The following is a 12,339-nucleotide window of genomic DNA, read 5'->3' as shown; positions in this document are numbered from 1 at the left end:
GTACAGCATTGGCTTGTAATTTCTAGAATTAGAAGTTTATTAGGCACTATTTATCTGTTTTTATAATCTGGCATTTTAAATTCCTTTTCTGTGTGAAGAATGTCGCACATTTTATGTTAGTTATTGAAAGTTTATGATCACGTAACATTTTTCATGTTAATACCTATTGATCATCTATTTTCATATATTGTATTAATAATCATTTCTTGTTTTTCTTCTGAAGATAAAGGATTTACTTTAGACTTCATTTTTTTGTGCTCATTTGGAATATTTTCTTTTTATCACACTGTTGATTATTTTTAAGATGGAACATTTATAAATATTATTTAAGACATAACTTGAGTCTTAATATAGTTAAATAAGACCTATTCATTATAGCCATTTTGATTTTATTTAACTTTTCTGTTTTCTTAAAACCCTAATTCTAAGACTGAATTTTAAGGAATATAACTTTTCAGTTGTTGATCAGTGTATGTTAGTGATAAAGTGGTTTAGCAAATCAGTATCTAAGATTTGGTTTTTTAATGTGGATGGAAAACTTTTTCCAAAAAGATATAGAAACGCAAAATGAAATAATGAATTTATTAATAACTTTGTATGTTTGCTTTTTTCAAAACCACATGTATAGATCTCTTTAAATTTACTTAATATTTATTGCATGGCTATGACCTTGTGGAAGTATATAACATTAAATGGCTTCCTTTGGGGGAGAGTAATTTATATTTTTATTCTATTAAATTTAAAATATTTTTAGTGAGTTGTGGGGGATGGAGAGGGAGAAGCGTTTTTGAAGATTTATTTTAGAGAATTCTTCTTATGTAAAAGATTCATCTTTGCTGTGGAGACCAATCACTTGGAAGCACAGAAATTCCACTAACTGGGTTGTTGAAGAAAGGAAGTACAGACATCAACCAGCGCCCTGTAGCAGTTGAAGGTGCTTTTACCCTTGACCCACCAAACAGAGCCAAACAAAAACTTCCCCCTATTCCACTGGAATTGGCGCCTACTGTCGGAGTATCTGTGGCTTTACAAAGAGAAGGCATAAATGCCCAGGCAAGTACAGCTTTTCTCTCCTCTCTCCCTATGCTTAGAATGGCCTTTTTCCTCACCTGCACTTCATAGAATTCCTCTCTTCTGTGTAGGTGTACTGAAAGTACCACCTTCTATGTGAAATTTTCCCTTATTTCTCCACAGTTTCTCCTGTCCTCCTTCCCAACTCTCTTGTAAGACTTTGTATTTATTCTCTTCCTATTTATTCTTTATACTTAGGTATGTACTTGATGTCTCTCCCTTTCCAATGTAAGCTCCTAGCAGAGGTTATTTCATTCTTTCTGTTTGTATTCCTAGTACCCGGCAAAGTGCCTACCACATAGTAGGTGCTTACTAAATGCTTATTTATTGATGCCTTTAGTTGCTTTTCCTAGTATATAAATTAACTAGTTTATGTTGCAGCATAAATGTGAGCCTAAAACTGTTATTCTATGATATTGGCCCAGGTTGTATTATTTCCTCTAAAATAATAACTCCAGGCAATACCAATTTTGATGGGAGAATTCTTTTTTTTTTCCTTTAGGAATTAATTCTCTTAGTAAAGTTGCACTTTTATTGGTTCCTCATTTTCAGTGAGTTTGAGGGAAAGTTTTCTGTTGAGAGAATATACTCCATAAATTCTGGAAGCCCTGATGCATGGGAGGAAGCCTAGAATTAGTAAGGGAAATTGAATTCACTTTGGCACAGCACTATAATAAGGCACTATTAATGTTTTACTGTGACCGATACTATTGACAGATACTGTGTAAGCTTTATAGCATCCTAAGTATATTGATAGGGCAGCTAGGTGGCTCAGTTGATGGAGCACTGGACTTGGAATCAAACTCGTTTTCTGGAATTCAGATCCTGCCTCAGATACTGGACAAGTCATTTAATCTTGTCTGCCTCAGTTTCTTCATCTTCAAAATGAGCTGGATTAGCAAACGGCAAACTGCTCCAGTACATCTGCCAAGAAGATCACAAATGGGGCTATAGAGACTTGGACACATGAAAAAATGACTTAAGAACAATAACAAGATACATTGTTATATGGTAGCTGCATTAGTGTCTTAGCTTCTTATAGCAGTTGTTCTTTGTAGCCTGATTAATAAAAGGGGAGAAAAGTAAGATATGAACTTGAGAAGATTGTTGAGGAAATATTAGAAAACAGAGGAAGAAAAGAGAAGTGAAATACAAGGAAAGAAAGTATAATCCTCTCAGCATCCTTACTTTCTCTCACTCAATAGCATTTCAAGGATAATTATCATTCATTCATGGACAAAGGTCATCTCCTTCACATTCTGTTAATTAAAGTATACTGTTCTCCTAAATTATTTTGTCTTCCCCACTAGAAATACTTTGGCACTCTAAATATCAGAATCCTTTTTGTTTGCCATCTCTTTTTTTCTCGTCCTAGAATGTCTTAAGAAATCATGAACAAAAATGATTTAGGAACATTTAAAATGCGAAAAATATTAAGGAAGAACTAGAATGATGAAAATAATGTTACCATTTTTAAAAGTAATCTCAGATTTCCATGAACGTAAAGGAAAATAATTTTTAAATTGCTCTTTCTCTGTGAATTCTTTAGCCTTTAGTTGAATTCAAAACCCAGTGTGAGCAAGAGCATTTAAAGAAGAGAGCTTTAACACCTATCCAGGAGAAGCCACTGGCTGAAGGGAAATCTTCAACTCCTCAGTCACCTGTTCAACTTCCGAATAACCAGTCGCCACCGACTAAAGACGATGCGACAGAAAGTGAAGTAGAAAGTTTACAATATGACAAGGACACAAAAGTAAATCAGAAAGGTAAGCTTGTTTTTTAGTAACTCTTTAATCACATTTCCAAGTCATAACTTCTTTAAAAGTTCAGGAAATTGTATTTTCTTGTTTTAAAATAATTGAGGATTGAAAATATCTAATTTGACCAGTGTTCTAGGTGAAAAATTTTAAATAGTTCAACAGACAATAAGAATCTACTAACTACTAGGAGCAAAGTGCTGTGGTAGGCCTTGAACATAGGAAGTGAATTTAAAAAAAAGTTCAGTGCATTTCTAAAATAGAATTTGTTTCAAGCTAAAAAAAATGTGTTGTGAATTAAGAATTAAGCCACTTTTTGGAATCCTCATCTAGTCATACAGTTTTATAGTGATGGTTGATTCTTCATGCCAAATACTCTTTTAATTCCTTACATATTCCTATTGAGAGGAAGTGACTAAAACCTGAAACTTATATTTGATTTTGTAAACTTTTTCATTTTTTGTGATTCACTTTGGGTCAACATACATTTATTAAGCATTTAGTATATATCAAAGGAGAGGCCGAATAAGGTCAGCCTTCAAAATAGGAAGTCCTGAATTCATGTCCTATCTCTGATATTAACCGGTTATGTGGCCCTGAACAAGTAATTATCAGTGTTGCAGGCAGTTCTCTAAGACTGTAAGTTGAAGAATTGCTGTTTACCTTTATTGGTAGAGGAAGTTTTTTTTACCACTAATTTCCTACACTGATGGATGTGGACCAAATATAAAAAAAAGGCAGAAAGAAGCCTAACAACTTTCAGGATACTGTAGTAGGAAGTAAAGGAAGTTTGTTTCAAAAGAATTATTTCTTGTCTGCCCCAAGGTAAGCCAAACAACATATTTTTATAGTATTTTTTATATCCACAATACACTCTAAAGATAACATTAAGCTTAGTGTAGAAAATCTTCTTCCTGCCAATACTAGATACATTTAAGGATTCAGAGTGATGAATGTGCTTAAACTGGTTCTTACAGTAAATCATACTTTTTGTACAATGTGTCTTACAAAATATTTTCTTTGGTAATGGAAGATTGAGTTAAGGTTAACTTCTTTCTCTTCATTTTGGCAGGTAGAATAGTCAGTTAAAATACTGAAGTAGGAGTTTAGAGACGTAGATTGTTCAGCTGAACTTTGACTAACCTTGCAACTGGTAACTTTGATCGAGTCAGTCAAACATTTTTGTGTTTCTGTTTCCTCTTTTTCAAAACTAGAATGGAAATATTCCAGTTCCCTACATAAGGATAAATGAGGTGATCACATTGAAATGGATTGAACACCTTTGTGAAACTTTTACTGAAATTTTAACTTTTATTGTGTTCATGTCAGCTTTGAATTCTCCTACATCAGTTTCTCAAGCCCATGTGGTGACAACATCCAGTGCTTCTGAGATTACTTCAGGACAAAAGATTGCTGTCCCAGCATCATCACATCACTTTTGCTTTTCAATAGATTTAAGGAGTATCCATGACCTAGAAGTTGATTTTCCCGTCAACTGTATGTTAAGGTATGGTGTAATCTTGTTTTAGACACTTTCAAAGGAGCTATGCCTCTTAATTTCTTTTGGGGAGCTGAGAGAATAAAAAAGACATGAAAATTTTACTTTAAAAAATGTCTTTGCTAAAAAAAGGAGAACTTTATAGCATTCTTGAGTATATAATCTTATTTATGTTAGCAATATCAAGGTAACATTTTCTTTTTTTCTGCTTTTGGTATTACATTGTTTTAAAGAATTTGAGCTGAATTTTAAGGTTTCTAGAGATTCTATTTATTTATTTTATATTATTTATCTATCAGAGCTCTCAGATCTTACTGATGCCAAGTGCCAGACGGTGCAAGGTATTTTATAAATAAACAATGGATGACCATTTTAGTGACTTTTAGGATGTATAATTTCAGTTTCTTAGAGAACATAGATCAGAATTTTCAATACATTATTCACAAATCAAAAACAAACTGATTATAAAACTAAGCAAATGCACAGTAAGTTTCATGATAACATGATAACATATTATGAATCCAGCTTATTCTTCAAACCTCAGTAGCATCTGGCCTCCAAAACATTGCCTTGTTCTGTGCAACTTGCCTGAACAAGAGCCTTCCTCAGAAAGGAAATAAGAGTATTCAGTTCAATTAAATAAGCATTTGTTAGGTCTCTGTTAAGCACAAGGCACTGTGATAGGCACTAGAGATGCAAAAGTGAGAAAACACAAAGAGCTTACAACTTATTCTGGTATAGAAACATGAATGTGAGTCTGATGCAGGGTTGAGAGGGATCTGGGCATAGTAGAGATCCAGAGAAATGTCATTTTAGAAACCAGGTACAGCATCATGAAGGAGACAGCTCTTGAGCTAGAATGTGAAGGAAAAGGAAGATTCTAGCAGGTGTGGATGTGGAGGGAGCATGTTCTAGGGATAGATCATGGCCTGCACGGCTGCAAAAGGGGGACAAGGGAGACAGGTCAAGGGAACACATACACTCGTCATGTTTGGCTGGAGCAAGAACTGTCTGAAGAATAGAATGAAATAAGCTTAGAAAGTCAGGCTCCAGGGATTTTGTTCCAGTCTTTTCTTCTACAGATGAAGAAACCGAAGCCCAGAAGGGTGAAATGATTTGCCCAAGGTCACACAGCATGTGGCAGGGCAAGGATTCAGTCCTCCAGCTGTTGATTCTGAACCTGTGTTCTTTCTATACATGCTGCTCATCTCCCTGGTTTGAAGCTTTGTCAAAGATAAGGCAATGGCAGAGCAATGGGTTTGTATTTTATACACCGGGAAGAGTCACTGAAGGATTCTGAGAGGGGGAGGGACTCCTCAGAACTACACAGTGAGAAGGTTATTTTGGCAGCTGTGTATGAAAATATGTGAAAGGATGGTTTGGTGAGAGAAAAAGATTAGTGGCCAGATGATTTAGAGCATTTTGTTCATATGACTACAGATAGCTTTGATTTTTTTCCTTCTGAAAACTGTCTGTTTATATCCTTTTGCCATGTATCATTTGGGGAATGGGGAAACCTCTTTTTACAAGTATTTATTGGACTAAGTATTCACTGAGGTTCTTTCCAACTCTGAAATTCTGTGACTGATTCTGTTGATGAAATATTCTTGGTTTTAGAATTTACGTCAATAAATTATGTCAGTAGAGCTTAGATGACAGAATTTTATTGCCTATATTGAATACAAAAAATTGTAGATAGAATGCTGGATCTGGAATCAGAAAGAGATTTAAGGACTGTGATCAGTAGAGTAACCTGCCGGGATTCCAGAGGACCAACAGTGAAGTAACAACCAGTAGTAACTTGACACTTATAGAGCACCAGTGTGTGCTGGGTACGTCACAAATATACCAATTTTCATCCTCAACAATCCTGTGAGGTTGATGTTATTATTGTTCTCTTTTTTGCATGTGAAAGATATTGAGGCAAGCATGTTAAGTGACTCAGCCAGGGTCACCTAGCTAGTAAACATCTGAAGCCACATTTAAACTCAGATCTTCTAGGCTCAGTGTTCTATCTATTGTGCCACCAGGCTGCCATGCATGGGAGCCCATCCTGGAAGAGGAGAGAGCCTCAAGAGGCATCATTACTTAGAGGATGGTACAAATTAGACGAATTATGAATGAAACTAAGACATAGTGGTAGGGGAGGTAGGAGCACAACCAAATGGAGTGCTGTATCAGGAAAGTTAAGGAAGTTAAGTTGGGGGAAGGTATTTGAAGGAGGGAGGGGCCATGGCAGTGTCAAATGTTATAAAAAGATCAGGCAGGTCCTTACCTTGAGAAATTATTTTTTGATAAAGTAGTGGGTGCAGCACACACAGGATAGAAAGTAAAGGCGTGGTGGTCACAAATATAAAGTATACTTTGTAGAAATTTAGCCATGAGGTAAAGCTTGCAGTCCTAGGAGAATCAAAGAAAGGCTTTTGTTTTTAGAGGGGAGATCTGGTGTGATGGAAAAGATGCAGGTCTAGGTGTTAGAAAACCTAATTTTTCATTTCAGCTCTAACACTGAGTAACAGTGTGACCTTGGACAAGTTAAAACTAAATTCAACAGAGAGTGTACAATAATAATGCAAATATGAAGCAAAATACAACTGCCCTTCTTTACCACGTAAAATACAAACTGCTTGGCCTGACATTTAAGGCCTTCCACAATCTCTTAGCGTTCTGCTTTTCCAGGCTTGTTGCATCCTGTTCTCCTTTAGTTATTCTCTGTCCCAGCCAAACAAATACTCACTGTAATTGGATGTTGTCCTGCCCTTTCCTGCCTCCTTTGTGCAGGCCTGACTTTCTCTGGCATTGGTGTGAAGGCTATATTGGAGAGGGAAGAGGAAGAGGAGCTGGTGAAGGAGACAGAAAAGGAGCTATTTGAGAGGTGGGATGAGAACCAGGAGAGGGCAGTGTCAGGGAAGCTGAGGGGAGGAGAGTGTCCAGAAGGTGGGTGTGCTCTGCAGTGTCAGGTGTTGCAGAGAAGTCAGGGCATATGGAGACTGAGAAAAAGGCCTTTGGATTTGTCAGTGAGGTCGTCAGTGATTTTGAATGGATCAGTTTCAGTCTAGTTTCTGTCCTTAGCAATCTATTCAAGGGCTTTGAGGATTGTATGGGTGGTGGAAAAATGTGGACAGAATCAGAGGACTTGGGTTCAAATCCTCAAATTGCTGTATTACCTCGATTATTTTACAAGATCTTTGCAGTTCCAAACCTAGGATTTGATGCGATTTTTCTCTTACCTAACATATCTCTAGGATAGGGATTCTTAATCTTGAATCTGTGAGCTCGTTTTTAAAAATATTTTCATAGCTTTTTTTCAATATAACTTTTTCTTTGTAATCCTTTGTATTTCAATTTATGCATCAAAAAACATTCTGAGAATGGGTCCACAGGATTCATCATGGTTCCCAAGGAGATAATGACAAAAATAAAAAGGCTCTAACCTCTGCTTTGGGATTACAAGTCATTAATATACATTTTTTTTGTAAAAAAAAAAAAAACCCAAACTTTTTATTGATAATTTCTGTTTCTTACATTACCTTAGTTCCCAGTCATCCCATATGACAAATTGAATTTTTTAGGGAGTAAAAAAAAAAAAACAAACCACAATTGTTTGATACATTGAAAAAGTCTGAAAACATATGTGATATGTAACACCTGTGGACTCTCTCCTTTGTGGAGTAGGCTTGGGGCATGTCTTGTCATCTCTCTATACTATCTCTTTGATTTTCAAAATTTTGATCCCTTGACTTGCTTTTTGGCATATAGTTTTTTCCATTTGTTTTCTTGGCTCTATTTACTTTCCTCTTCATCAGTTCACATAGATCTTTCCATAATTCTCTGTATTCCTCACACAGCACAATAATAATCCATTATGTTAATGAACTATAATTTGTTTAGCCATTCACAGTTGATCAGCATCTGCTGTGTTTCTGCTTCTTGGCTAATCACAAAAAATGCTGTTATAAGTCTTTTGGAGTATATGAGAACTCTCTTCTTATTGATAGTCTTCTTTGTGATGGGTCTTTGGCTGAAAGGGTATGGACATCTTTTAATTTCCTTAATTCCAAATTCTCTCCAAAATGGTTGCTTCATTTTACATCTCCACCAGCAATTTATTAGTGTGCCTGGCCTTCCATTAAGTTCCCTCAGTATTGACTGTTGCCACTTTTTTGTCATTTTTGCTGATTTTCAAGGTATGGGATAAAGCCTCAGGATTGTTTTGATTTGCATTTCTCTTATTAGTGATTTGAAGCTTTCATGTAGTTGTGAATATTTTGTAGTTCTTCTTTTGATAATTTGTTCCATATCTTTGACCATTTAACTATTGGGGAATGACTATTTTACACACAGTGCATACTTTATATATCTTCGATACCAAACCCTTATCAGAGCAGTTTGCTATAAAAAACTTTTCTCATTTGATTGCTTCCTTTATTCTAGATGCATTTATTTTATCTGTGCAAAATGCTTTGTAGTTTCAAGTAGTCAGTTAGTTATTTTATTTGTAATTGACTCTATCTTAGAATATATCTCCTCCCCAAAGTTGTGAAAGGCATATAATGTTTCCCTTCTTAGTTTTTATAACATGTTCTTTAGTATTAAGTTAATATTACACTTAATATTTAGCATATACATTTAGAATGTATTGTGTAATATGGTATAACATGGTATAAGTTACTCTGAGCCTAATTTCTGTCAGACTGCTTTCTACTTTTCCTAGCAATTTTTATTAAAGAGAATTTTTCCCTAGTTAATTTGTATTTTCCATTTTACCAAATACTGGGAAATTGAGTTCTATAATCTTCCTTGTCTAGTCTGTTCCATTGATCTGTTTCTCTGTTGTATAACCCAATACTAGTGGTTTTGATGACTGCTGCTTTATATAGTCTGAGATCTCAAAGAGCTGTTCCTCTCTTTGTCCGTATTTCTTTTCATCATTTCTGATGATATTCTAGATCTTTAGTTTATTTCAAATGAATTTTGTTATTATTTTTATCAAGTTCTGTAAAGTATCCCCTTGGTAATTTGATTGGTATAATGTTGAAAAAGATAACTAATTTTGGTGAAGTTGTCATTTTTATCATATTGGCACTGAGTATTCCTCCAGCTATTTCAATTGTTCTTTATTTCGTTAGGAGTACTTTGTAATTGAATCTATACAAGTCTTTTGTATGCTTTGGAAGGTTGATCCCCAGATATTTTATGTATTTTGCAGTTATTTGAAATAGGATTTCTCTTTGTTATTGTTTCTTATATTTTGTTATTATATGGAAATGCTATTGATTTTTGAGGATTATTTTGTAGCCTGCAACTTTACTGAAGCTTTTAATTCTCCCAGTTAATATCTTTGCTGATTCCCTGGAGTTTTCCAAGTGTGGTCCTTTCTTCTCTTTACCTATCTTTTTTTCCTTTAATTCCTTTCTCTTGTTTTATTGCTATTGCTAGCATTATCGAATGATAAGTGAGGGGAGTGGGCATCCTTGCTTTACTTCTATATTTATTGGAAAAGTTTCTAGATGTTTATGCCAGCTTGCTTTTCGTTTTAGATAGATGCTTTTTACTATATTTTCAAAAAGGTTCAAAATGCCAATACTTGGTATGGTTTTTGGCATAAAACAGGGTTGTATTTTGTCAGAGGCTTTTTCTGTCGAGATGATGGTGTGGTTTGGGATGTTTTAGGTTTTAATATTAACGGTTAATTTAGTTGATTGTTTTCTTAATGTTGAACCATCTTTTCATAACTGTTAAAAATCCCACTTGGGCATAATGAATTATTTCTTAGATAAATTTCTATGGTTTGTTTTCTGAGATTTTGTTTATAAAGTTTTTGAGTCAGTATTCATCTTTGATATTAGTCTATAATTTTCTTTCTGCGTTTTATCTTTCCCTGGTTTAGGGAAACCAGGGAACATTTTCTCATAAAAGTTGTTTTGGTACTACTTTATCAATTTATCAGTTTTGAAGAATGATTTGTGAAATATGGATACTAACTGTTCTTTAGAAGTTTGATATAATTTTGCTGTGACTCCATGAGGACCCAAGAATATTTTTACTTTAGTAGTTCCTCTACAGCTAGATCTATTTCCTTTTCTGAGTTTGAGTTATTTGAGAACTCTATCTGGTCTTCTGTAGTTTGTATTTTGTTTCTGTAGTTTGTATTTCTGTAGTTTATATTTTGAACGTATTTCTTTGTTCTTTTGTGTTCTCAGTTTCGTTAACATGTATCTGTACATAATGTGTTCTGATTATTCTTTTTATTTCTTATTTTTCCGTGATTATACGTTGCTCACATGCTATTAATTTGATTTTTTTGCTGACTTCTTTTTAATCATAATATGTAAGGGTTTATCAATTTTATTAGTCTTTTCAAAGAACAAGCTTTTATTTTTATTTATCATTTCTGTGGATTTTTTTCATTTCTAATTTATTTCACTTCTAATTTCTTAACATCTCTTTGTGCTTATTTTAGGCTTGTTTATTTGTTGGATTTCATTTTTTAATGAATATTCAGTTCATTAATATTTTCTTTTTCTGTTTTGTTAATGTATTTTAATGGTTTGATTTTTTTTCCCCTGAGGACTACTTAAACTATAGCCTAGAAATTTTGCTATGTTGTTTCATACTTATGATTGTCTTTTATTTGTTCCTTGATTTACTTATTTAGGATTTCATTGTTAAATCTCCATTTGGATCAGTATCTTTTGTGGTGCTTGAACCAGTTGCGTTTTTATTTGCATTTTGGTCTGTAAAGACTATATTTGCTATTTCCACCTTTTTATATTTGTTTATAATATCCCTGTGCCCTAGTACATGATCAGTTTTAAGCGTTTCATGTGGTCCTGAGAAATACTTATATTCTTTTGTCGTTCCGTTTAGAAGTTGCCTTTAGTCTTTTAATTCTTAGTTTCTCTAGCAGTTTGTTAAGTTTCTTGTTTTCCCTTTTGTTTATCTTTCTGTTAGATTTGTCCAGAATTGAGGGGGGAGGGGAAGAGAGAGAGAGAGATTGAAATCTTCTGTCACTACTTCTTCTGGCCACAGATAGGTTAGGCTAGAGACAAAGTGGTGATTATGGTTGCTCACTGCAGGCCACATGACAAGCAGGAGAGTCCTCAGTGGCAACCCTACAATTTTCATGGACTGCCTGAATTTCTTTGGTAGGCTGCAAGCACCTGCGAGCTGTATGTTGTGCAGGCCTGTGTTATTGTCTGTCTTCTTGTACCTCAGATGATATTTTCCCTCTGAATTTGCTTTCTAAGGCGTTTAGAGCATCTAAGTTTATTACTGATAATGATTTGTTTTCTATGGTTCCTTTCAGCATAATATAGTTGTTTATCCTTGTTTATCTTATTTTATTTTTGCTTTGTCAGCTTTCATGATTGCAACTTGCATGGTAAAATTTTTCCAACTCAGTTTTATTTTATGTCTTTGTTTTTCAAATGTGTTTCTTGTAAGCAAGAAGCAGAGTTTTATTTTCTTATCCACTTTGTCCCCTTTTTACTTTATTGGATTGACTAATCCATTCATGTTTAAACTTCTGATTTCCTTTTATATGTTCTTTCATCTGTCTCATTTTTTTTATACAAGTTATGCTCCTCCCCTTCCCACACTTTTGCTGTAAACATAGTCTTAATATTCTTTAGTTACTTTCCTTTCATCTTATTTTTAAGGTAACTCTGTTCCCACTGTTAGCCCTCTTACTCTCTTTTGTTACCCCTTTCCCTTTAGAATTTTGCTTATTCCTTTTTCTTTCTGGGTTGTAAATAGTTACATGATTACTCTCATTTAGACAAGTAGATTTCTCTTTCCTCTCCTCCCCTTCTACTAGTCTTCTTCATTTTTTAATTTAATTTTTTGTGCCCCTTTCTAAAAATGATTTCTCTGATTGTGTTTAATAAGTCTTTTTCTGTCTATTTTAGATCTGCATTCTCTGATTTATGAATGCAATATTTATCTGCTCTCTCTCTTTTCACTGTATTACTCGTTCAATCAGAACTTCGAAGGTATCCATTCTAGGCTCTC

General features: G+C 34.3%; 1 protein-coding gene across 9 annotated transcripts in view; it reads left to right on the top strand.

Moving 5' to 3' along the window:
* The window catches only part of CEP120 (centrosomal protein 120), a 104,741-nt gene that overhangs the window by 37,321 nt on the left and 55,081 nt on the right, over positions 1 to 12,339 (top strand). For all 9 annotated transcript variants that reach the window (XM_072597175.1, XM_072597173.1, XM_072597174.1 and 6 more), the window contains 3 exons: positions 826 to 1,053; positions 2,621 to 2,837; positions 4,158 to 4,335. In XM_072597175.1, coding sequence (XP_072453276.1) covers positions 826 to 1,053; positions 2,621 to 2,837; positions 4,158 to 4,335 — 623 coding nt within the window. The remainder of the gene's footprint in view (positions 1 to 825; positions 1,054 to 2,620; positions 2,838 to 4,157; positions 4,336 to 12,339) is intronic.

This window comes from Notamacropus eugenii, chromosome 3 (genome assembly GCF_028372415.1).
Source record: "Notamacropus eugenii isolate mMacEug1 chromosome 3, mMacEug1.pri_v2, whole genome shotgun sequence".
Lineage (NCBI taxonomy): Eukaryota > Metazoa > Chordata > Mammalia > Diprotodontia > Macropodidae > Notamacropus > Notamacropus eugenii.
Note: the sequence above shows the minus strand (reverse complement) of the source record. Positions and strands in the feature narration are given on the sequence as shown.